Source organism: Crocodylus porosus, unplaced genomic scaffold, assembly GCF_001723895.1.
Source record: "Crocodylus porosus isolate Cpor-Errol unplaced genomic scaffold, CroPor_comp1, whole genome shotgun sequence".
NCBI lineage: Eukaryota > Metazoa > Chordata > Crocodylia > Crocodylidae > Crocodylus > Crocodylus porosus.
In genome coordinates, this window is record NW_017728943.1 from 42,832,371 (window position 1) to 42,859,180 (window position 26,810).

A 26,810-nucleotide genomic window follows, 5' to 3' on the forward strand; every position below is an offset into this window, starting at 1 on the left:
TTGAAGTCCAAGAGCCACAAGGTATGCTGCTTTAAATTACAGGTGAAGCTTGAGAGGAAGCTAGCTGTACTGTACTTGCTTTATGAAGAGAGATTATTTCAGTTTCCAGGCTACTTAAGAGTTACTTTGAAAAGTAACCATTTCACGGTTTTACATTCATTTTTAACACTGCAGATATATATTTGCTTTTGTGTAGCTAATTCATAAATAATAACCTGTGAAAGTTATTATAGATTTGTCCTGAGCTAGACAAATGGAAACAAGTTCTACCACTTGCTTCTTTTGAGCCTTGAGAAATATTAATGATGAAATAGAGTAAGTAAACTCACTGAAAAAGATCTCACGTACAACAAATATTAAAAATAAATATTACATTCAAAGAGCATCAAGCCTTTCCTCAAGTGTTAGGAAAGACCAAATTAAGACTGCCTGTACAACTTAAATTTGCTACCTTCTGTGTATGCTTTCTGATACAGTCTAACTATTCATAGCATACTGATTTTCCTTCAGGAGTCCCATCTCATTCAGTCCACATAAAAGATTGTGCTCAGGGAATGAACTGAGGTTGTGTAGCAAAGGAGGTTGTTTTGTGAAGGATCCCAAACTCATTTGTTGCAAATTAAAAAAAAAAAAAAAAAAAAAAATCAGTAGTGAATAAATTAGAGGCCTGCAGAAAGATGACAAGTCATGGCTAGGGTCTTAAGCATGACGCATGAAGAATTAGTCTGTACCTGCATTTGTCACCAGGTTCCTGTTATGATACAGAAGGCAGAAATTCTGATTTTTCACAAGTAGATACTATTTGTGTGTTCATTTTCTGAGTGCTAAAATTCAGATACCTGGGATCAAATGATCTGCAGAAGTTCCAGGCACTCATAACTGTAGCTGAGGTAACAGGAAACTATACATAGAATGTCTTATAAAATGTTTAGTTCTCTATAAATCCAGTCCTAGATGTCTCGAGTTTAGTGCACAAAATTAGTGGATTCTTTTCAAAATCTTGACCTTAATCACCCCACACTTCATTTCTCAGTCTTAAAGTAGGATGATTCTTCCCTCCCATACAGGTATGCTGTAAAGATATTAATTCTTTCATGGCTATGAAGCTTTCAGATATTGTACTGAAGAATACAACAGGAAAGTTACAAGAAATTTAAAAATGTGTATTCAGAGCAGGATTTGAAGAGTGGGTAGTAAAAATGGCATGGGACCATATATTGTGTTATGAAAATAAAGAGAAATACTGAACAGGCTACTCATTCAGTGAAGATCAACCATCTTGTGCACTGAATGAGGTATAGGTCTTTCTGGGGGAAAAAAGTATGATCACATAAGTGAAGACTGAATGATGATGCATATGCATCAGGTTGCATGGATAACCAGAAATCTGACATGTGGCAACTTGGGAGACTGACTCTGCAGCATTAATGCATGTATGTCTGTAGAGCAATTCACTCATTATCACCTGTACTATCATGAGCCAAAACCTTAACTTAGCAAAGCTCCACCGATTTCACCAGCCATGGAGATAAAATCGTGTCCTTATACTGTTTTTAACTGCTCAAGCCTGAAAAAGCAATATAAAAGTTTCAGGGTAGGGACTGATTGTACACTGAACTGTGTCCCCAAATACACATTTACAGCGCAGGTGTCAAAGATACAGCATGTGGCACACACTAGACTGGCCCTACATACAGAGCCTGGGATCTGTGCATGATAGAATCTGAGCTGCAAGCTGAGTCCACCCCAGCCAGTTCAGAACCCACACCACACCCCACGCCTGCCCTGGCCAGTCCGGGGCAGACACCATATACAGCATGGATCTCAGACTAGCTGGAGTAGGCACCAGATGCACTGGATCCAGAATGCAGGATGCAGAAAAAGGGTAGGGGGAGATCCTGTGGCCCCAGCCATGCACCATTCATCCACCACTGTATTTTAAGTTGTCTCAAGCATAGAAAATATAGTTAACCCATATCAAATTACTGGTAAAATACAAACCAAACTATTATGTTCACCATCACCCCTGCTTAGCTTTTAAACCAAACACCTACCTGTGTTTTTTCAAGCCTTACCAAGGTTTTTACAAATCATATACCAAAAAAACAGAACAAAGGAAATGTGAATAAGTAAACCTTAACTCTAAATGGGCTTTACAGCTGACAACGTGGGAGGATAACAGAAACATCATCCCAGCGCTGCCCCACAAGCAGTTACCAACACTACACTGCCCAGGTCCTTATACCATTGGCCTTACCATCCTGAAAGATGTTCTTCCCTCTCCTTCTGCAGGCAACACAGTCGGGGAGCAAACACTACATCCTAAGAATCACTGGAAAAGTTACATCCCTCATATGCATCAGCCGGCATCCTCATCTTATTCTCCCCGTGTCTCCCCTTTGTTCAGCCTTTGCTGGACTAGTAGTTTACAACAGCCAGTTTACCCCCGTAGTGCTTTACTATGACTAGATGTTTCAGTTAAAAGCAATGTCTAAGCAGCCTGAAATCTGCCTCCCACAGACTGGCCAAAGTGAACTACCACCTAGACCAGGGGCGGGCAATTATTTTGGTTGGAGGGCCACTTAATGAATTTTGGTGAGCTGTTGAGGACGGCAAAGGTAGCCCCACCCTTTGACAGGTGCCATACCACCTAGTTGCCATTTTGGGATCAGAAGTCCCACCCCTAACCCCTGACGTTTGCCACTGGAAGTCCCTCCTCTTGCCCCCAGAAGTAGTCCTTTTGGGGGGATGGGGGGTTGCCATCTGAACCAGACATAAACAAAATCATTTACTAAAAGTCAAACATCTACTATAATGTACTTTAATTTTATTCCAAAAAATATTTTTGTCATGATTTGTGTTTGTGTAGTGTAGATGAGGTGACTGCATAACAGATCAAAAATAAAGTCTCTCTCTTGTATTGGGGAGGGGGCGGGGAGTGTGTGAAGTGTGGTTGGGGGCGTGTATGGTGGGGTGTGGGGGGGCAGGGTGTGGGTGTATGGGGTTTGTGGGGTGTGAAGGAGGGAAGGGGGCTGTGGGGACTCCCCACATACTCCTCCTCTTGGCACACAGTCTCTGCCACTGGTGGCAGCAGCAGTAGCAAGCGGTGGTTACTCAGTGTACTTCCAGCCCACACAGGTACTGCTGCCCAGAGGTGTGTGGCTCCAGCTAGAGCTGCACATGGTGGCAAGGAATGCATCAAGAGTGCATCCAGGCTGACCCACCTCTATCACAGGGCACATATGCAGCTCCAGGCACCTGCACGCCACCAAGGGGAAGCCCAGTGTGATGGAGCCAGCTGCTACCACAGAAGCAGGGGGCAGGACTCCCAGCCACTTCCAGCAGAGTCCAGGTAGCTGCACGTGGTGGGGAAGGCAGCCAACTCCATCGTGTGGAGCTTCCCCCTGGTGGTGTGCATGTGCCAGAAGCTGCATGTGTGCCACAGGGAGCCCTGCGTGACAGAGGCAGGTCAGCCTGGCCGTGCACCGTGACACCATATACAGCCCTGGCTGGAGCCACAAGCTGCTACGGTACAAATGCCCTAAGGGCTCCAGCCTGCTGCCTCCAGCAGCAGGGACTATGCGTTACGGGGGTATACATGTGGGGGGGCCTCCACACCCCCTACCCTGCCTCTCACCCACACCCTGCCTACCCAAGCTCCATGCTCCCTCTGCCTCCCTGGACATGGGCTCCACGCTCCCACCAGCCCCATGCTCCATGCCTTTGCCCAGCTGCAGCATGCCAACCCCATACCACAGCTCCCCCTGCCCCTGCTGCTTTCCTACCTGCTGCCCAGAGCAAGCACTACAACAAGGAGACAAGGAGGAGCTGCTGAAGGCCAGGAAAACTGAGCAGGTCCCCCGGCAACTGCAGCAGTGGCAACAGCAGCCCCTCCTGGAAGCTGCATGCTGGCTGGGTCAGGCCTTTCCACGCACCAGGATAAGAGGGAGGCACACGGATTAGGTGGAGTACAATTAATTGGTGGGTACCCCCAGGCCGGATGGAATTCCTTGGTGGGCCAGATCTTGCCCATCCTTAGCCTAGGTAAATGCTCTCCAGAGTAGGGCATATAAAGCCAGAGTCCAAGAGTGGCTAACTGGGTCATGCACCTTGCACAGGGCTTGTGTTTTCTAACAGTTAAACTACAAGACTGCAACATAAAGGCTGCATTTTCCTACTCTTGCTATTATTCTTCCTTTCCCCACTGTGATTTTAATAAGACAAAACACAGACAATCTAATGCCAAACTACAAAGCTGAGATGTCCCCAACAAAAACATTTAATGACATTTTGTAAGGGGGGAAAATCTGTTTATTTTTAGAAAGGAAATATTTGTTAAAATGTTTTGAACCCTTCAGGTTGCAAGTGTTTTAACTCACTGGTTTTCCCCCTTTTCTAAAATGGATGCATATCCAGTGCTGTTTAGCAATACTGTGGCACTACACACAAAATACTATGACTGTGGCAGCAGAACCAAAAAAACAAGCAAAGTAGAGATATGGTGTCTTACAGCTACCTATCTGGGCCTCACAAGAGTTAGGTGAATCACCACATATTGGGGCAGGCAGCAGCTACTTGCTGTGAAAGATTTGGATTTTTCCATGTTTTAGATGCATGTGGAATGAGGCCCTAACAGCAATTTACTGCCCTGATAGAACTCACACAGGGCACAATTTCTCCTTCTGTCCCTTGCAAGATCTCCTGCAATGTTAGAAATGAATTCAGACAGTATTATCTTTTTGCTAAGGGTCCCAAGGGCTTCTGCTGCCATGAGGATTGTGTGGTAATATGATACCAGTGGGCCTGGGGTGCCATGGGTGGAGCCCAGATCGCTCTGACCTCCCCTGGATTCCCTGAGATTTGCCAGAATTGTGGTCAGGATCTCCAGACTTTTCCACTGGGGACAAACCCTGTATGACTAAGAAAAAACCCAAAACAAATGCCTCATGGAAATTTCCTTTTCCAGAAAACCCACATACCTCCACAAAAACACACACACACACACTTTCTCATCTATTCATACTGCGGCTTTAACAGGAGGGCATGATCTGACTCAGGATTCATAGGGATTGGAGATGCAGAATTCAATCACTCGCACAAAACTATCACCATCCAGATTTAAAATGACCCTTGCTCCATTTGAAAAGGGAAGGGAAATAAAAGATGCATGTCCTCTTGCATGTCAAGTTCCTGAGCTGCCTCCTTGTTCACCAGAAAATTAAAACAAGTACTGCATCTGCCCAGGTCCCGAGTCACAAACGTCCCAACCTCCAACATCATTCTCAGTGACCAAGTACACCAGTGGGTCTCAGCATTGTTAGATTCAAGACACCCCCTAGTTTTTACTTGCTTTTTGACTACAGAAAAATAATGGAGCAATTTTTCTGTTGCAAATTGCTCAAAGACCACAGCAGGTCTGAATGCTTCTGACACTCTATTCCTATTTGAAAATCTCTAGGTGCATCCTCACGAGCATGCACATGTGGTCTGCAGCACTGCAAACCGCATGTGGAACACATGCGGACGTTCACTGTATTCCTAATTTGCAGCACAGCAGGGTTTTCTTGTTTTGCTTTGATTTGTTTTTTTACACTCAAAGATCCCAGTGTCAAAAAAACTCATGCCAGAAAAAAAAGAAGATGGCACACTTTGCAGCAGCATGTGTCACCCAAAACTGGAGCCCAGCTGGTCAGAGCCATGCTCTGGCTACCAGGTAGGCTCTGTGTGCCTGGATCACCACTGCTGGAGCCCCGAAAGGCCTCCAGGTAAGGCTGATAGAGCCAGCTCAGTTGCCAGACCCAGCCTCCCCTAACCCCACCCGGGACAACTTGCCACGCACCATAGCTTATGGGGACATGCCCCCTGAGTTTATACTGTGAATTATGCTTGCACACATAACAGTGCTAACACTGCATGGCACCCCCGGCACCCCTGAAAAGACCTCAAGGTACTCTACAATCACACACTCTGGTTGAAAATCACTGATACTGACAAAGAAGGGCTAGTTTTCCAGACAAAGCTTGTTGTCAGAAGTCACAGATTCACAGAAACCACCCCAAGCACTGAGTGGATCTGGAAGGGGCTGAATCAGAGGGCCTCCTCACCACAAACCATTTTTAGTAGATCAAGCCATGCAATTGTTATAGTAGCATACACTTGACAGTCCTATTTCATTTTTCCTAATGACCAGAGTTAAACGACTGCAGGTTTTAACAGCACTGGCAAATTATCAAGACCCTCTACATTACATGGTCAATGGTCCTTTTAATAGAAAAAGCAATAATATACAGTTGTTTGTGCCAACTAAAACTCGTTAGAAAGTATTAGTTTAAGGTAACAGTTCAGCAACTATTAACAAGCACAAATTTCTACAGTTATCGTTTGTGACACTGTGGTCTTAGCAGAGCTGGCAACTAAAAACCATTACTTTAAATTCAGTATGGGGGGATGGGAGTAGGAAGGGGAGACTTAAGTTAACAAAAATATTGTTTTGCAGCAAGAGTCAAAGTTTTTTCAATAATCGCCATTTTCTCACTGGCATAACATTAGAATTGACTTTTTGTCTTGCTGACATAGCAACTAAGAAAGTTGTGTTGCATTGACCATATTGATTGTGAACAATGCAGCCATCAGTGGGACTTTGCACCATATATTTTCAATATTGACCTCCCACTCCCTTTTTTCAATGGCTCTATGGGTCTGCTATTGGATTTGGACTGCAGTGTAATAAACAGCTAAGGTTTAATTAATGGTAAATGAATACAAGACATAGGTTATGACTTTAACTAATTAGGGAATTGTTGAATTAAGTCTGCCTTGGAATGCAAGGCAGTACAATCAATATCCAATAAAAGGACTATGTATGTAATTTACCTGCAAATGTGTTTCCAATACCATCAAAGTGAGTTTAAATAAGTAAGATATATGAAAGGCTACTGGAAAAGATTTCAAAAAGTTAACACTTTACAGCTTTAAAAAAGAATTTTCTTCTTGTAGGAGGATGTCATCTTGAAATACTGAGACAGAGAAACTATGACAAACAGACACACTTCTGCATGAAGGCATCCTTGTCTGGCCAGAAAAATACAGAAGTGCCCAGTAACTCCTCCACTGCTACGCTCTTTGTTATTACCAATACCAACTCTGTTTTTAAATGTAAAACTTCTCTTGTAGCTTCCTGTTCCAATTCCATCTTCCAGTATCCTCCACCCAGCACTCTCTCACCTTTAATAATATTCCCCTCCCATCAGCACTTGAAGCAACATTACTTATATGGTCACCTCTTTTCACATAAGGATTTGATCAGTTCTCAACAATACCTGCCATTGCTCCAGTACGTGCCAGTTTATGCAGCCTGATTACTCATTCTGTAATCACTCCTCTGAAATATAAAAGGAAGAAAGAGACCTACCTACTCCCTTGTGGGCATCTAAGCTGGTAAACTCCATTGTACCATTATGGCCCTTTCTAGGATTTTCCTTATACTGTTTGTGGTTCCCATTGGGACAATATCTGTAGGAAAGTCCATAATCTGCAAGATAAACCTGGAAGACATGAACAGACAAATGAATAATGCTTTTGTCCTTTGAAAGTATAACCTTTATAATTAAGTCTTAAGAAACCGGTAGGTTAAGGACAGCCTTAGATCTACATTTTATTAAACCAAATGGTGCCTCAGGATAAAATATGTACAACTGGGGGCCGTAACAGCTGCCCTCCCCATTTAAATCCATCCTCTACCACACTCTTATCTTATTTCAGAGTCGAATAGGATTTCAGTCTTTTTATTTTGTTCCTAAGCTCTCCTCTCTCCAGGTGGGCATCTAGACATCATAAACTGCAATATGTCTTTTATCTATTCTCATACTGCTTATGGGACCCCTTCCACGCTTTGCTAAACACACACACACACACACACACACACACACACACGCACAGGCATGCAATCAAATCTTTCACCAACTTAGATTTATTAGACAAGTTTACAATAGCAAGGCCTATAAAAACATAAAAAGTGAAAAGTACTTCATTCTCCTAAAATGCAAAATCCCAGTTAGAATACATAACTTGACAATGGCACTGCTAGTCACTAGACTGATCATAGCTGCATCTTTACTATTATTACTGCCGGTATCCTAGTACTGGGCACAATTGTTTAAATAAAACAAAACAAAAAACCTCATAAAACAAACAATCTAAACTAAATGTTTGTCAGTTATGCTGAAAACAAAATGAAAGCATACAGAATCAAATTCTGCTCTGAATTACTCAGAGAGTTTAATGGATTTGTACTGGTATAACAGAGAACAGGTTTTGGCTCCTACTATGAACTGCAGAACAAGTTTGTTTCTTATGACACACACCTTTATCTACACATACTGAGCTAGCACACTTTTCACGATGCCTGCCTATATGTACCAAAGTACCGAGAGAGAGAGAGAGAGAGAGAGAGATAAAGCCCCAAGGTTTTGACTATTATTCCCGGTAGATAAGTACGTAAAGAAAACAACAATATGTAGCTACACAAGTGAATATTAATACTTGACTGTGGATAGTACGACTGTGGGGAAACCCACTTTTTTCCCCCAAGAAATTTCTGTTAAAAAGACAGCCATAGGTTAGATCAGCAGACACAGGGTTAGAAGAAGTTTTTACACACAACGCTACTACTGACTTTCTGTGATCCTGAGAAATTCATTTGACTCACTCTACCTCAGTTTCCTCATCCTCAGATTCTGAATAATAGGGCAGATATGTTTATTTTACCACTTGCATATTTTAGATTAAATGAGGTGGTTTTCTTGGTAGCAGACGTGCAAACTCCTACCTCATCTTTGCTTTTCGACATTACCCATTGCAAGAATAGTCAATTACTTTTTTGTAAATATTTATAGCACCTTTTACCCTATCATGCAGGGTGTTATTGAGATCACATATGAAATGCACCATTATCCAGCTCCTAAGCCCACTGAAGTCAATGGAAAGAATTTCTAAATAAACATCTTTCAAATACATTACAATGAAAGGTAACATTTTTTTTCTAAGTCTATTCTAAAGTAGCTTTCATTTTCCTCTTTTAGCTTAATAAGAAATAGTTTATCCAGGCATATGCAAACAGCAGAAGCGTTTACATTTAATTTAATTATATCACTGTGGGTGGGTTTCTCTTTCTTTTCCTCTGAAAACCTGTTCTGTAACACATTCTGCTGAAACCACTGCTTCCTGTTTGTGCTCCAGGCAGCTTCAGATCTTGGGAAGTCTGCTCTCTTGGTTTTACTGTTTCTGCTGCAGGTTCGGTGCTTATTTGGAGCGTGTAAGCTGGGATGCAGCACTCTCCTCCTGCAGGGTGATAGCTTTTAAGATTACCGATTATGTTTTTCACCTGATGGACTGAACTGTGATACAAAATTAAAGACTATAGGCATCATTTGGAAATCTGGGACAAGAAATAAGCTTTGTTGGGCTGATTGACTTGATTTTCTCCTGAATTCTCCAGCGTATTTCCTGATGCTCCAGTATCCACCTTAATTGAGCCTAATGTCAATAATGCACCAAGTGAGAATGGTAAAAGAACTAATTCAAGCTACTATATCATCAAGCTTAGTGGGTGGACAAGAGTCCAGCGAATACTCTATGGGTTAGCATAGAGAGAAGAGGCTGCAAAGGAGGTTCTTAGTTCAGATTTTTTGCTTAACTGTAGGTTTCTGACAGGTAGATCTGAGCAAGTGCAAATAAAAGTGAGATCAAAGTGAACACAAGCCATTAATAACTCTGGCTAACTTTTAATATAAAGTTTGATTTTGACATTTAAGAGAAACAATAGTGTGAAAAAGGGCATCTCCACACTTCCAGCCCACTGGTGTCTTCTGAAATGTAACAGCTTAATTCTAAGACACTGAGGTTTGCCTAACACACTGAAGTTTCATTCATCGGTGTAATTGCCCAGTGTAGTTCAAACTAACCCAATGATGAGGTTTCCACATCTTTCACAAGCAAGAGATTTTTCACAACTGTGAGTGCATCTACATGTTCAATTAATGTGAGGCAATAAACTTCAGTAATGTTTAAGCCAGAGGCAACTGCTCCCAGATGCAGTCTTTACACTTTCCCAGGATATCAGCACTCTCAGCCAGGGTGGAGAAGCGCCAGGCTGGCAGCAGACTTGGGGGTCAGCCCTGGGCTCCAGATGGTAGCACTGGGCAGCAGAGAAGCTGGCTAGGGCACGAGGATGCTGAAAGTGCAGCTAGGTGGCAGGCAGCTGTCTGCCCCCCTGCCCCAGTCACCGTCTATATGTGTGTCAGTCATTCATCAGTCCCATGGGACGCCCATGCCCACCATGGGACAGGGAGGTCTGGGTGAGGGAGATCCCCTGCCCTTCATTAATGCTGACCTCGTGAAGGAACACCTTGAGAAGCTGGATACCTTCAAGTCAGCCAGTCCGGACAATCTACACCCCACGGTACTCAAGGAGCTGGCAAGCATTATAGCCGAGCCTCTGGCATGGATCTTTGAAAATTCCTGGTGCTCTGGTGTAGTGCCTGAAGACTGGAAGAAGGCCAATGTGGTGCCTATCTTCAAGAAAGGGAGCAAAGTGGATCCAGCTAACTATAGGCCTATCAGCCTGACTCCTATCCTGGGGAAGATCTTAGAGACCATCCTTAAGGGACTGGGTGATGCCAACATCCTAAGGGATAGCCAGCATGGGTTTGTTTCAGGTAGGTCTTGCTTGACCAATCTCATTTCCTTCTATGACCAGGTGACCTATCATCTGGACAAGGGAGAAGAGATTGATGTCATATATCTTGACTTCAAAAAAGCCTTTGATCTGGTATCCCATGATCACTCTTGGCAAAACTGGCCAATTGTGGTCTTGGGTCCACCATGATCTGCTGGCTGGGAAATTGGCTCCACAGTCAGACCCAGAGCATAGTAATCGATGGAAGGCACTCATCATGGTGTCCTGTGACCAGTAGGGTCCCCCAAGGCTCTGTCCTTGGACCCATCTTGTTCAACATCTTCATTAATGATGTGGACATTGGAGTCAGAAGTGGACTGGCCAAGTTCGCCGATGACACCAAACTTTGGGGCAAAGCATTCCCACCAGAAGACAGGCGGGTGATCCAGGCTGACCTGGACAAGCTCAGCAAATGGGCGGACGAGAACCTGATGGTGTATAACACCGAAAAATGCAAGGTCCTCCACCCTGGGAGGAAAAACCTGCAGCATCCTTATAGGCTCAGCAGTGCTATGCTGGCTAGCACAACAGAAGAAAGAGACTTGGGGGTCATCATTGACCACAAGAGCAAACTGGATGCTTATCTTGCTGGATCCTATGACCCCTGCTGACTTCCTGCCCTTTGGGCAGGGGGCTGGACTCAATGATCTTCCGAGATCCCTTCCAGCCCTAAAGTCTATGAAATCTATGAAATTTATTCCAGTGCAATAAATGACTCCGTTTTAGCTATCACCCTGCAGGAGGAGAGTGCTGCATCCCAGCTTACACGCTCCAAGATAGTACTATCCCCAACAGCACTATTTTACAGTGGAGTTAATTATTTTACTGCACCTAATATTAGCACACACATAGACCGTGACATTTTATTGAGGAGATAATTAGTCAACTCCTCAGTAAAGCACATGTATAGATGCACTCAGTGGGGGTGAACTTCTACCTGTGGAGTTACTAGGATTGAAATCTTGGCCCAGCTGAAGCCAACAACAGAATTCCCTTTGACTCGCTTGCAGCCAAATTTTCACCATCAGCAAGTCTGCTACCAAGTTCAATGGGTGCAGAAGCAGGCCCATTTAGTGGCAATGATCCTTTTCTTAATTTCATCTCATTAGTCCTAATTATACCCCTTTTACCATGCTAAATAATTCTTCTTCCTAGTTGCCTGTCAGCTTTTGGTAATGCAAATCAGGGTGCCCTTTTAACTCACTCTGCACATTGTGGGGATTTTTAATTAAATGTTATTATTGTAGGAAGGGGAGGAAAAAAGCACCAACTACAATGAAGAAAGAAAAATAAATACAAATAGGTTGGAAAATTGATCCTGACATCAAAATTTCTGATGGTCACCATAGAGGAAATGTGTTGTTTTGTAGCCCACTGGTTTTCAACCTTTTTTCACTTGCGGACCCCTAAACAATATCAAATGAAGGTGCAGAACCCTTTGGACATTTTGAACGGAGGTGCAGACTCCTTTGAATTTTAAATATGGGTATTCACATACATTTGATTGATCATAGTCACCTTCTACAGATCTGCAGACCACAGGCTGACAACCAGCACTGTAGTCTATACAATCAATTGGGCCAAGGGGGGAAGACACAGGATTTAAATACTTTGCTAAATTTGCACAAAACTGGCTGAACTGTAGTAGGAAAAAGGGGAAAAAAAAAGTTGTCTTAAATTGTACATATACTATATATAAAATTAGAAACAGAGAAAATTAGGGTTGTGAGGGACCTCTGGAGGTCATCTATTCCAACCCTCTGCTCAAAGCAGATCCATTCCCAATTAGATCATCCCAGCCAAGGCTTTGTCTATCTGGGTCTTAAAAACCTCCAAGGATGGAGAGTCCACAACCTCTCTGGGTAACCTGTTCCAGTGCTTTACTACCCTCCTTGTGAGAAAGTTTTTTTCTAATATCTAACCTAAATTTCCCTTTGTGGAACTTGGACTCAAAAGGATTGAGTTTGTTTTGAGTGAAGCAGGGCTTAACAGTGAAGTACAAAATCCTAGAAGCAGAAAGAAATGATTATGTTCAGGGCCATCAAAACATCTTCAGGATGTTGGGGACTGACTATCCCTCTTCCAAGTACTGAAAGGGGAACAGGAAGCCCATTACCTTCTTCCTAACCTTAGATATCTTGGTTGTCCTTATAGCAAGGAAATAGATACCTTTCTCTATAAACTCTGGAGAAATTCTATGATAGAGGCAGGCAACAGCTAGACCAGTGATGTCAAGCTATCCCTAACAGAGTCTCTGAATCCAAAACTAAGGGTGCATGCTATTCAGAGCGTTTCTCCTCCTTTCCTCATGTGTCACTGTATTCCCATTCTATTTCCTGTCTCTTCTCCATTTTCTCTTGAATTCTATCCACACAATACCACATTTTTCTCACTTGGAAATGAACTCCATAATTCCAGGGTTACATCAGCAACGTAAACCAAACCCAGCCTCACCATACAAAGAGAATTTGCAGAAGGAGATCAGACTATGCCAAGTGGATGTTACTCCAGAGAAGGAAAGTGAGTCAAAATACAAAGGTTATAAATCTTGCTGCCTGTTTGTGACCAATTTGTCTGGGCACTATATCTTTCCTACAACACATAAAAACAGGCAGCTACTCAGTGAGAATGGTTTTACTTTCTGTTCCATCTAGTCCTTTTGTATCAGACTGTCATGTTTGCCTTCACAGCAAAAATAATCTTCTAACTGCCATGTCAAAAGCCAGTAGATTGACCCTTCTAACCTACAGAAGACCTTTCTCTCCTATAAAAGTACATTCCTTGCCAATACCAAAAATTGATATTCTTGCCTGGGAAGGTAATGAAGGCAGGTTACCTAATGAAAGTGAAAGAAGAACTTTTCCCATGATGAACAGCCACTCAAATTTAAACTGAAAATGGTTGAGGTTCCATAGGTTTGTTTTTCCTATTGAATTCTTAATCAGTGTTTGAGATGAGTTCTATATTTTATTTGTTAAAGGGAACGGCCAAAATGCTGTCAACACTTAACTATTTAATACTATACCTGAAAACGTAGATTCTATCAACTTCTATATGCAACAAACATCACAACAAAAAGAGGATGCATCTTGTAAAAATAATTTATTAGAAAGGACTCAGATGAATATTGACAATGACAAACATTAAGAATCCCAAGTCTGACTCCAAGACATGGCATTGATTTAAAAAAGGAGATTTTAAAACTGTGTTTCTTTTCTATTTCCCTTATCATGTTAAAATTATTTAAGGTTTTTGTTTTTAAGGTTTCCCTTTTAGCTTGTTTTTCATTTTACATCTCTACCTGAGAATCCCAGCCATAAACTTATATATGATCTAATTCCAGCAGCTGCATCTTTAAGAAAAAACTCATCGAGTATTAAGATAGTTGGACTAAAAATTGGCAACAGTGCAGATGTGAGGGTATAGATGCCTGCCAGAATATTCCATAAGTATAATGCTACAACAGTTTAATAGGCACACTCTCAAAGCTTGTTCCATTTACAAAGATCTCTCTGATTTTAAGCCTCTATTTGATGGTAGTCAATCGGGTTTTCTCTTGCAACAGTACCAGGATTTAAAGAGGTTAATTGATTCAGCTTTGTCATTTGGGGGTCTATATTAATAATGCTCATTCTGTTCTGCCATATAAAAAGCTATTGCTGTGTAGTGAATTGTGTTTAGGCCCAACACAATACTGAAATAGTGCTTTACTACTCCTAATTTATAGGGGTACTCACTGCAAGACTGCTTGCAAGACTCTCTTGATTTCATCTGTTCTTCCCTCATAAGTCACTTCCATTGTCAGTCATTCTGTTGGCTCCATGTTAAAAAACATATTGACTGCAAAATTGCTCTTCTGACCTGTAACTCACTGAATGGCCTTGCTCCCACCTATTGAATGGATCTGCAGCAAGTTGCTCTCTGAGGTCAGTTGATTCTGATCTTCTAACCATTTCTAAACATCATTTGAAAGTCACAGAATGACAAGACCTTTGCTTTGTTTGTTTCTCCGTCTTGCTAGAGGATTTAGACATGACTATAAATTTAAGATGTTTTGTTATATTTGTTGTTCTAAAAAAGAAATCATGAAATGTGATTATTGTGGTCCAAACTTCCAAGATGCTTTATTTAAAAAAAAAAGGTATTACAAATGACTCTTCTTTTAAAGGGTAAAATAAAAAGTATTAAAATACAAAACAACAGAACTTCCCAAAACGCAGTTTAGGGAATGAGGAAGAATGCATTGAAAGAATGTATTTTTCTTAGTACCAACCAACAGAATAATAGGCTCTCACAGTCCTGTAATAAGTCAAAAGGTAATGTTTTGAAACTCTGTACACAGATCTGTTTGTCTAACTTTCATGCACTGTAGTGGTATGTGGAAATAGCCAGTTAAGATTTTTCAGTTAAGATAATTCAAAATATGATTGCAAATGCACACGTCCAGTTCTGGAAGCCTAAATCTTGAAATTTAAAAGCAGAATCAGGAAATAAATACCTAAAGTGTTGTTTTTTTGTTTATAGGGGTTTTTTTTAATAGTTAAATATTTAAAAGTATACTGTGTAAAGCTACTATAATTACTGACACATCATCAGTTTAAAAATAAAGAGTGACAAGTCACATTCTATAACAACCATTCCCTCACCCAAACCCCAATACAGACACCACACAGCAATGCCTGCATGTGCTTTAGCAATTTATCTCCAGTCATCCTGTACTCTACTTTGACCCTGCCAATGGCTCACTCTGCCAACTCCTGACTTAATAACATAGTCACATTATGGGCTGCACTGAATGCCATCTACCCATTTCAAACAATAGGATCAAAAATGCTTTACAGGTAAAAAAAAAAAGGTAATAGAAACATACCCATTCTCCAAGTAATATCTAAAGGTTCAAACCTCAGGTGAAGTGTGCAGGGACATTAGAACAGCATAACCACATTAAAAGTAAAACTGGTCATATAAAACTATTATAAAATATATGGCATGATGATAGTTCAGTCTCCCCACTCAGCTAACAGAGCTGCCCTATGGAACCTTATGATATATTAATGAATTGCCCATCAAGAATTCGTGGGGATGGATGGTGGGGGGGAAAACTTGCTAACCCTAACCCTGCTTCATCCTCCCACTCCATCCCCACTGTCATGGCAGCGGTCCACTGCACAACCTTCTGTCCGTAATGCTTGTGGAGCACTGTGATTGGTTGTTTCAGTAACCAATCAGAGTGCTGTAAGAGCATTACAGACGAACAGACAGACAGACGGACTAAGACATTTATTATATTAGAATTATTTTGTTAGTTTGATGATAAATTTGGATAAGCGGCATATTAGAAAGCCAATTTAATCAGAATACAGAACTCAAGGAGGGTAGTATACACAGTGGCAGTATACACAGTGAGCCATACGGGAGCTGATCCTGCCAGGACCCCAGGCTCAGAACTCTTACTAACTTCAGCAGCATTTATGTGAGCATACAGCTCCTGGGTTTGGACCCATAACGAAGATTCCAGGAGGAGGATTATTATAGTGCTCAGTCTGCTTTAATCCTGCCATTTTGAACACTGTAGTAATACTGTTGGTAAAGTATTATTCTCAGTTTTGCATGCATAACAAATTACTGGAATAAAATATATTGAAAAACAGAGAAAACTACCCACAGAAGATTCCTTTACATTTGAATGAACAAAAGTCCTGTGGTTATTGCAGGCCTGGGGCCATCTCCCTTGCTGTACATGCTAAGCATAGTAAACGTTATCCTGAAATGTTTGTAACAATGAACCGTCACACAGCTTTTCCAACTATGGTAGGCTGGATCCCAGGCTTCTGTAATATTATCTTAGCTCCTCTGAAGTCAGAGCTATGATAATATGAACTTAATTGAGTGACTCTGCTTGTGGTTGGTAAATTTTATTCTTTTTTTAACTCCTCTTGTGATTGTAAGTACTTAACGCCTTCTCTTTGTTTGCTGGGGATTTACAAATAATGTTTAATCCCCAGCCTACTCCAGCCCAACATCCGGTATTACATTTCCTCCATCCCTAATCTTTTTCTATTGGAATTTACACTTAGAACTTATCTATAGACAAATATTTGAGTGTGTCCTACAGTAGTGGATAAAAATCTAAGCAAAATGACTATTTGGCAATAAACATATGTGCCATACTGCCTAAGTTATGTGGCTAAAAAGTTTTGGCTGCTATTAAAAACTAAGCTCCTATCAACAGGGACTCAGTGAACAGATGCTGGATGCATCTACGTATGTGATTAATGCATAAGAATAAACTCTAGAGCTTACTGCTCCAGAGTCTTTTGCTCCCAGGTGCACCATTTGAATATGCCCTTTGTCCGTGTACCTCTGTCCACACCCAAACTTTATAGTTGCTAAACCTTCACTGTACAACACAAAATAATTTCAGTGCGAAAAACTGTAGTTGCTTAATAGCTAAGGTGGTTAATGATTTGTTTCCCAAATATCTCCAAAACAGGTTTACTAATCTAAATGCTACCATAATTGGATATTATGGACTGATTATCACAAAAGCACATATGCAGCTATTTTAAATAGCCTGTATAACATTTTAAATCATTTGTTTGAGAAGGTTTAAAAGTTGATGTGGAATGGTCATATGAGCTGCAAAACTTATAAGTTCTAGAATAAAGAAAGAGAACTCAGAAACACCAAGCAGTCCTTGGTAGTTCAATGGTTCAATTTCTGAAAGTATCAGAATAACCAGGCAACCTCTATTTGTCAATCACTGGGAGCAGTATCAAAAAGGGTGGGAGAAATCCAAGTGTTCATAAGAGCTGGTCAAAATTTGAATAGAAACTTTTAAAAAGAAAAAGCAGTAAACTGTAAAAATGTGTAAAAATGTAATATTTTGAACAATTTCCCTACGACACCCCATGGCTAATAGAATATATGACAAGAGTTGGAAAAAGCAAAAATTCTGAACTGGTGCATTTTAGAAAAAAAAATTTTCATTTTATAGTTAGCTCTACCATTTTAAAGTACTGCACTCTACACCCAGTGCTACTAAGAACATACAAATGTCTTCATAATATTTATCTGCTAGATCGGTTTAGACCGAAAATGATAAAATAAAAGTCACGTAACAACAGTATTTATACAATATCATGAAAACAGAAACATCTTCAGAAAGCTATGGATATAATAGGCTAGATCCCTGAAAAAATGTCTTTGCACAGCTCTATAAGGCACAATTTAGAACAGGCCTGAGATTGCTCCAAGTTACATTCTGGCAGCCTAAGAATCAGAGGAGCCAACAGGTAGTTAGAATATCACTTTCCTCACATCACTCCTCTGTTGCACTTGGCAAAAGCACTGTGGGCCTGTGGATCTGACATAACAATTCACACTTGAATAGGCAGCATTTATACAATAAGATCCTGTAATGTTTAATACATGGACTCTTAGTGCAAAAACAATGTATGGCTTATTGCTGATGAATAAACATTCTAAGTGTTACACTAACTGCACATGTAAGTAACACTGTGCTTACCTCATGTGGGTTTGTGTAACCCAAAAGCAGATTTGCTGCTTTAATGTCACCATGGACATACTCATTTTCATGTATATATGCCAAGGCATCCAACTAAAAATAAAGAAAGGAAGCATTATCATCATTACCACCATACCTCCTTGCCCCCAAAATTCAATGAGCCTCAATTGCTTATATCCTATGCTAGATAGTGAGGCAATTAACTGCTCTAAGTTAGAAAAAGTCCTGGAGAGAGACTGTGAATTAATGAGTCACAGTCCCCTGCCAGGCTCCTCTACTTACACCCATCACAAAAGAACTTGCCAGGTGTATGTCAAGAAGTAAAGCCAAGATTTAGCTCATTCCCCCTTCACTCCATTTACCTGCCTCTGCTTCCACAGTGCTAGTAGCAGACACAGAGATGCAAGGAACTACTAACTGGGCCACAATTTACCCTGTATAAGTACCCAGAGGATTTAAGAAGTCTTTAAAATCTCTTTACTCACAATAATAATGTTGTCATCGCCAGGCCTTTTATCTCACGATTCACTGAAACAAATATCTTATAACAATGGAAGGGCTGTGGGAATTTCAAGCTCTCCAAAGGGATCAAACTCATTTTTCATTCTGATGGCTCACAAGATACTGGACCTTAAGCCTGTACATTATTTCCCACCCAGTACTTCGTAATTTTTTTTCTTGGAGAGGGTATGGTAATTTCTTACTTTGCAAAAAAAGAAGTGGCATGTCTGCAGCAGGTCATTTTATACAAAGAGGAAAAGAATCATGGCTGTTGAGAGATGTTATAATGTTTAAACAGTTCAGCAGTGACGAGAATTCAGTGGCAGAGTACAAAGAGGGTAATCAAGGGGCAGTATAAAGGCCCTTTATTAGATCATTAAAAAGCCCATTTTTAATTCAATACCAGTCTCTCTCAAAAAAAATGCCACTGCCCTCAAAGGAAACATCATACAATCTCCCAATAATCTAGGCAAGCTGAGAGAGACCAGAAAAATCAAGGTGATGATGTATCTATAACCCAAAAGGCTAATCTCAGTCCACCTGCGTTAAACAAAACAGCACTGCTGAAAGCACAATAGCTAAAACTGTCAAATGCAGATGCCTAAAATAAAGTGTTTCTACAATCTCAGAAAAATCAGGTCACTTTACTAAGGCATTTACATATGAATTTCAGCACCTGATTTTGGCACCTATATTTCAACATTCAGTCACTATTCCAAGCTAAAAGCTGATTCAAAGCCCACTGAGTCAAAAGAACTCTCTTCATGGACTTCGGTGAACTTTGGTTTGGGGACATAGAGCTCTAATGTCAAGTAGATCCAGCCTTTGTTAACACTTGTTCCACAAAAGTGCAATTCATTTTAAGAGAACACTGTAAAGCTCCAAATTCAGCATACTTTTTATGTAAGCCTGTAACTTGAACCCTAATTGGGGTCCAGACGGGTATCATTACAGGAAAAAAACAGGCTTTGTTAGAAAAAACAAAGCATGTCAAAACAGAAACATTTCATTTCCCCTATACTTACTATTCGGATCCCAAGCTGCAGAACAAGTTCTTTTTCAAATCTGCGTTCAGCATCAAATATTCTTTGCAGGTCTATACCTAATCTTTCCATGACCATGAATCTATAACTATTAAAAACATACAGTGAGAAAAACCTTCATATGAAGAGAGTGCAGCCAGCTTTACTCAACAAGGTTAAAACAAAACTTCCTGCTTTTCACTGAAAATAGCTACTCAGGCCACTTTATGCCCAAGAGCACTGAATTCAATTCAATTTCTTATTACCTTTTTCCATTGTACTCAGCCAATCCTGATCCCCAGAATACTGGAATTCCTAAACATCGTATTTGTTTGAGCTTCATCCACTTTTGTACTGTCACCATGGTAAAACAGACAGAAAACAGGATTAAAGCTAGATGTTGAAAATCCTCAGTGTAACTTGTAATTTAACTTCTCTCAAAATCTTTGTTAAAAAGGAAAAAAAAAATAATTTTTACAGAAGGGTTCAATTTAAAAAATTCAGAATGGAATTTTATTTTTGTCTTGCATTCTGCAAAACATTAATAAAGCTCTATGTTTAACATATAATTTTCTGTGCCATAAAAATGCAATAGGAATTCAGCGATGAGAACATGAAGTATTTCTAAAGCTTTATCTATTCAGAAAGCAAAAATGAAAACAGGTCAATACAGAATGCTTTCAGGTGTCCTTATGGTTTAACTTAATGGTCAGCCACCTATGGCTGACTGGCTGGAGCCAGTCCAGGGAGTTAGAGCCTTGGCCGCGTCCAGTAGTGGGGGAGTGGGGGTGGGCAGCCAGAGGCAGGGAACTTTCCTGGGCTTCACTGCAGCCTGGTGGCACAGACAAGTGGTGGCAGGGAGAAGCAGCAATGGAGGTGGCCAGGTCCTAACAGCAGTCAGATCCTAGTGATGGCCCACCTGAGAACTAAGATGGGCCATTTCCTGCCACCAGGAAACATTGCTGACCACTGGTTTCACTCAACATCTCATGTGTTTGGGACTGTTTCCATAAAAAAAAAAGAAAAAAAAGTTACCTACAAGCCCATGGGCTTGTAGGGTTTTTATTTAACGTATTAGTTACTTTTTGTAAGATTCTAGAACAGGCACAACTTTTATCCTGCAAATGGTAACTAGCAGAATCAGCCTTAGAGGCAACACCTGTGCTAGGACTTCGGACAGAAGCAGGCATTCATTTCTAGCAGTAGAAATTTCTGAAAAGTTTCCACGGTTAGAAATGTTTCCAGGAGAGGGAGCAGTACAGGGGTTCAGCCTGTAACCACCTCCTCTCTCCTACTTCTTGCACCTTCCCAAGACCGGGGCAATTCAGGCCTGGGGAAGGCATGAGGAGCACTGCTGCTCCACTCCTCCACTTGAAGGGTGGTGCAGGAGGTCGGAGAAGGGAGTTGAGTGGCAGAGAAAGACGCCCCAGACTTGACCAATGGGGAAAAAACCTTAGCGTGTTCCCCAGGCCAGGGGGCCAGGAATTAGAGCAGGAAAAGCCTTCCCCAAGCCCACTTCCCATCCCTGCCAGCTTCTAAATCATTGCTCTGCAACCCAGTTGGACAGTGGGGACAGCAAAATGAAGGTGGCAAGCACTGACACTGACCATGCCACATGGAGGATGGCTTTCCCTGTGTAGAATTAAGAGCCACGCAGCTGCTTCCCCTGGGAGAAGAGTTGAGGGAACAGCAGGCTAAAGCCCCCTAACTCTTCCTCAAACTAGGGACTGCCCACTTTGGGGAAGAGGCAGGAGTAACTGCCTGCCTCTCTTCCCAAATTGGTCTGCCTCCCCTGCCCAGACCAGTTTGAAAGGGGAGGCAAGCAGCAGCTCCTGCTCCCTGCCTCTTCCCCAAACTGAGCAATCCTCACTTTTAGGAGAAATGGAAGGCACGCTTGTAGGTTTTGTGATTTCTGATAGGAGAATGCCAATTCTCCTGGTAGAACTGTAAGGACTATATAAGGCCATTATCCTAGCTTTGCTCATTTTTGCCCTCTGATGCGAATGAGTTTGTACAATCTGGCAGCCAACCAGACCAGTTTCTGTTCCCATTTAACCTAAAGGGAATCACAAATTTCAATCACAATAAATGCAAGTAAATGTCACTTAGACCAGAATTAGTTCTTGCATCTGAAGTCTGACACACAAAAAGCATGAAGAGGTTATAACTGTAAAAAAAGATATGGATTTTTAAATATGCTTAATTAGAATTATTTGTTTTGCCAATATAAACTTACTATACTCCTGTTTTGCGGCTCTCTGGTAAAATTTCAGTTCAGAAAATAAGGGCCCATTTTCAAGATATTCCTACAGAGAAACAAGTGCATTTAGAATTAAAAAAAAGAACTAGAAAGATTACCTACATAATGGAATGTAAATTCTACATGACTTATTATTTATTTCTTCTTAATGATAGATTATAACATTTGACAGAGGCAATTTTTCATATAATACAGCCAAAATGCCAGTTTTAAAACCAGTAACTTCCACTTGCAAAAAATAAATAAATAAAAACCATTATACATGCTGAAAAGAAAGCACATAGTAGAGATACATATAAGAACTACTTAGAAAACTGTATTTTAAAAAAATATTGTAACTTTGAATTTATAAAACTCATAGAATCATAGAATATAAGGGTTTGAAGGGATCTCAGAAGGTCATTTAGTCCAACCCCCTGCTCAGAGTAGGACCACCCCCAACAAGATCATTTCAGCGAGAGCTTTGTCAAACCAGGACTTAAAAAGGAAGGAGATTCCCCCACCTCTCTAGGTAACCCATATCAGTACTTCACCACCCTCCAAATGAAAAATATTTTCCTAATATCCCTTCTCTTGCTGCAGCTTGAGACCACTGCTCCTTGGTCTATCATCTGCCACCACTGAGAACAGTCTAGTTCCATCCTCTTTGGAACCCCATTTCCGATAGTTAAAAGCTGCTATTAAATCTCCTCAGTCTTCTCTTCTGCAGGATAAATAATCCCAGTTCCCACAGCCTCTCCTCAGAAGTCATGTGCCCCTGCCCCCAAACCATTTGGGCTGCCTTCCACTGGACCATGTTCAACTTGTCCAAATTCTTTCCATAGTGGGAGGCCCAAAACTGGACACAGTACTCGATGAGGGACCTGGACTTCTTCAGTCTCCACAAGAAAAGACTGAGAGGTGATCTTGTGGCTGCCTACAAATTCATTGGGGAGGGGGGTGGAGGGGGGCGCAAGGAATAGGAGATGCTCTGTTTGCCAGGCCACCCCTTGAGGTAACTAGAAACAATGGCCACAAACTGACAGACAGCAGATTTAGGTTGGACATCAGGAAGATGTTCTTCACTGTAAGGGTTGCCAGAATCTGGAATGGGCTTCCAAGGGAGGTGGTGCTCTCCCCTACCTCAAGAGAAAGCTAGACATGCACCTAACTAGACCCCAGTGCTCTTTCCTGCCCAGGGCAGAGGGTCTGACTCGATGATCTACTGAAATCCCTTCTAACCCAAACATCTATGAATCTATGTGGTCTCACCAATTCAGAAGAGGGGAATTATTACTTCTCTCAATCTACTGGAAACACTCCTAGTACTGCAGCCCAGTATGCTGTTAGCCTTCTTGGCAACAAGGGCACACTGTTGACTTATATTCAGCTTATTGTCCACTGGAATCCGCAGGTCCTTTTCTGCTTAGCCAGTTGATCCCAAATCTGTACTGGTGCATGGGATTCTTGCTGAACCTCATGATATTTCTTTTCGCCCAACCCTCCAATTTGTCTAGGTCACTCTAAATCCTAGCCCTTCCCCATAGCTCTACCCTCCAGCATATCTACGACTTCCCCCAGCTTGGTATCATCTGCAACCTTGCTGAGGGTGAACTCTGTGCCATCTTCCAGGTCATTGATGAAGACATTGAATAAAACTGGCCCCAGAATCGACCCCCAGATACTGGCTGGCAACTAGACATCGAGCCAGTGATCAGTACCTGTTGAGCCCAATGATCCAGCCAGTTTTCTATCCATCTTACAGTCCATTCACCAACCACTACTTCCTTAGCTTGCTTGCAAGAATGCTATGGGACCCACATCCACAGAGCCAGTCATCTCATCATAGAAGTCAATCAGTTTGGTCACGCATGACTTGCCCTTGGTGAATCCATGACGACTGCTCCCATTTCATAGATGTTAGGGGCTGGAAGGGACCTTACAGCCCCGCCCCCCCCCAAAACTTGAACGTTCACTTTCTTCTCCCTGAAGTATTTAGAAATGGATTTCCTAAGGACCTGGTCCATAATTTTTCCAGGGACTGAGGTAAAGCTGACTTGTCTATAGTCCCTGAATCTTCCTCCTTCCCTTTTTTAAAGATGGGAACTATATTTGCCCTTTTCCAATCATTCAGGACATCCCGTTTGCCAAAAGTTTTCAAAGGCTCTGTGATCACATCAGCCAACTCTCTCAGCACCCTTGGATTCACTGCATCCAGTCCCATGGTCTTGTACACATCCAGCTTTTTTAAATGGTCCCTAACCTGTTCTTTCACCACTGACAGCTGTTCTTTTACCTTCTCCCTGAACAGTGCTACCTGGTGCAGTACTCTGGGAACTGACCTTGCCTGTGAAGACTGAGGCAAAAAAAGCATTGAGTACTTCAGCCTTTTCCTCCTCATTCATCACTAGGTTGCCTCCCACATTCAGTAAGGGACCCATGCTTTCCTTGACCTTCCTCTTGTTGCTAACATTTTTACTTGTAAAAACCCTTAATGTCCCCTGTAGGCTGCAACTCTAATTGCCTTCCTGATTCCATCCCCACATGCCTGAGCAATATTCTTATACTCCTCCCAGGTATAATTATGATATAATCCTAAATTCAGTCATTTTTTCCATTATGAAGTTCATGGTTAGGAATGCAATAAAAAAAATGCCAGACTTATCTCTAATGGATAAAATGTGACAAGAACAAAAGAAAAGCAAGCAATGTCACTAAACACTCAAGAATAAAAAAAAGAGTTAAAGAAAGTGCTATTGGATTTAAATTAAATGATTTAGAATTGAAATGTGTATTACCACTTTAATCACATGCACAGCATCATCTTCTACAGGAATATCAATATGAGGAGAAGCTGCAAAATTAGAGAAATAGGGCAATGAAACTGCATGCAGTATTTGATGACCAAAACTTGAAGAGCAAAGTATGTAGCACGATGTATATAACACAAGGATGTTCAGAAAAAAAAGTGATGAAAGGTACATTTTCCCAAAATAGTTAGAATTGTTCCCCTTTTAATTTCAAAACATTGCATAACTCAGTTTATAATTTTCACAATACCTAGATATAAACATGGGCAATTCTAATCTTGCTTTTGGCAGAAATGTCTCAATCCAATCTTAATTCTTCATCAGCTAAGGCCCTTGCTCCCCACTTACACCAAACTTAAATAAAACTCTGTACATTAAAACAGACAAAGCTGTTTTCTCAATGACTAAGGTCAGCCATGTATTCTTCATGTATCCTTTCTGTCAATTTGCTTTCATGATAAAGACTCCAAGTAAGGTTACAACCTATGTCATCCCATTTTCACTGTTTGATCAATGACTGATTTTACATTCTTCCCCCACTGCTATTTAATTTGGCCCACATTCCCATCCCAACGTTATATATTTAGGTACTAGCATGAACAGTGTGTGCCCCCAGCAGCTGGGGGGGCATAGCTGTGCTGGCAGTGGCAAGAGCCCGGTGGCAGTAAGTGCAGGAGCTCCCGCAGACAGTGGCAGTGGCAGTGGCAGGCACCACTGGCAGCGGTGCCTAGGGGCAATCGCTGATGACCCCTTTTTGCAGGGGATGCACCACCACGCTCAGCAGGTGCACCTGCATGCACCCCCTACGCATTGCCCCTGGGTACTAGCCTAAAATAGGGACAGTGCAGCTCAAACCACCCAAAGGGGAAATTGGAAACTGTGCTTCTTAGCGCAAGTAGAAATTTAAAAACAGTAGCAACTGACCAGACATGCCAATTACAGGCTGGGGGACAGAACTCTGTTCCACACCAAGCAGGCTGCCTAGCCTGCTGCCTTCTGCAGGTAGGTTCTGCCCCATGAGGAGCACCTCAACCAATTCTCCCAAAGAAAGCACAGTCTTTATGCAATAACAAACAAATAAACAAAACCAAGAGTTTTTGCCATGTCCCAAGCACTAGAAGGGGAGCCCTTGGACTCTGGCCCCAGCACAGTCTGGTCCGTCTTTGTAGTAAGCTGTTCTGCTCGTAGCTTGCTTCCTTCTCCCTTGCCCAACTCTTTCTGGAGCTTTTTAAAGCTCCTACGGTGACACTCAATGCATATCCAAATGCCCCACACCTGGGGTCTCTCAACAGGGCTGACTTCCCTTTTACAGGAACAGGCTTCCTTGTTACTCATAGACAACAGGATTCCGACCTTGAAAGAACAGGCATTTCTCTTGGATGCCACCTCAGGATTAAAATGTAATGAGACTAATTCACATCTGTAATAACAATCGATGGAAAACCCAAGACAGAGTTCCAGGAAACAAGTGTCCTACTGCCAGGCCCTTCTCCCCCGGGAGCCGCAGGGGAGAGCACCGTCTCCCTCCACGACTAAGGAGGACTCTGGGACCTCCCGCTCTGCCCAGTCAGGGGCATGGACCAAGGTGGTCAAGGGCCCCAGGGCCCACCGCACCAAGGCCCCTCCCTCGCCGGAGCTTAGCAACAGATTCGCACCTCTTGCAGCCCCAGCAGAGCCTGCTCAGTTGCCAGCTCCCGCAGGCAACCCAGGTTCAACCGCAGCTACTGGCCCCGTTCTCCCCAAGTCAAAGCGAAAGGTGTTTGTTGTGGGAGACTCCATCCTGCAGGGCACTGAGGGGGCAATCTGCCGTCCCAAACCCTTAGCCCGGGAAGTCTGCTGCTTTCCGGGGGCCCGCATCCGAGACATTGTGGAGAGGATCCCGCAGCTCCTCCGGCCCACAGACCACTACCCCATGCTCCTTATTCACATAGGCACCAATGACACGGCTCGGAGCACCCCCAGCCAGGTCATGAGG

At 42.1% G+C, this 26,810-nt stretch overlaps 1 protein-coding gene across 3 annotated transcripts in view; it reads right to left on the minus strand.

The window, feature by feature from the left end:
• Positions 1-26,810, minus strand: part of VRK2 (vaccinia related kinase 2) — a 69,825-nt gene that overhangs the window by 29,361 nt on the left and 13,654 nt on the right. For 2 of the 3 annotated variants that reach the window (XM_019549239.1, XM_019549240.1), the window contains exons 3-8: positions 24,824-24,879; positions 22,023-22,092; positions 20,053-20,140; positions 19,790-19,895; positions 18,264-18,356; positions 7,412-7,544 (exon numbers count right to left, since the gene is read on the minus strand). In XM_019549239.1, coding sequence (XP_019404784.1) covers positions 7,412-7,544; positions 18,264-18,356; positions 19,790-19,895; positions 20,053-20,140; positions 22,023-22,092; positions 24,824-24,879 — 546 coding nt within the window. The remainder of the gene's footprint in view (positions 1-7,411; positions 7,545-18,263; positions 18,357-19,789; positions 19,896-20,052; positions 20,141-22,022; positions 22,093-24,823; positions 24,880-26,810) is intronic. The other variant, XM_019549241.1, reaches the window with a different exon arrangement.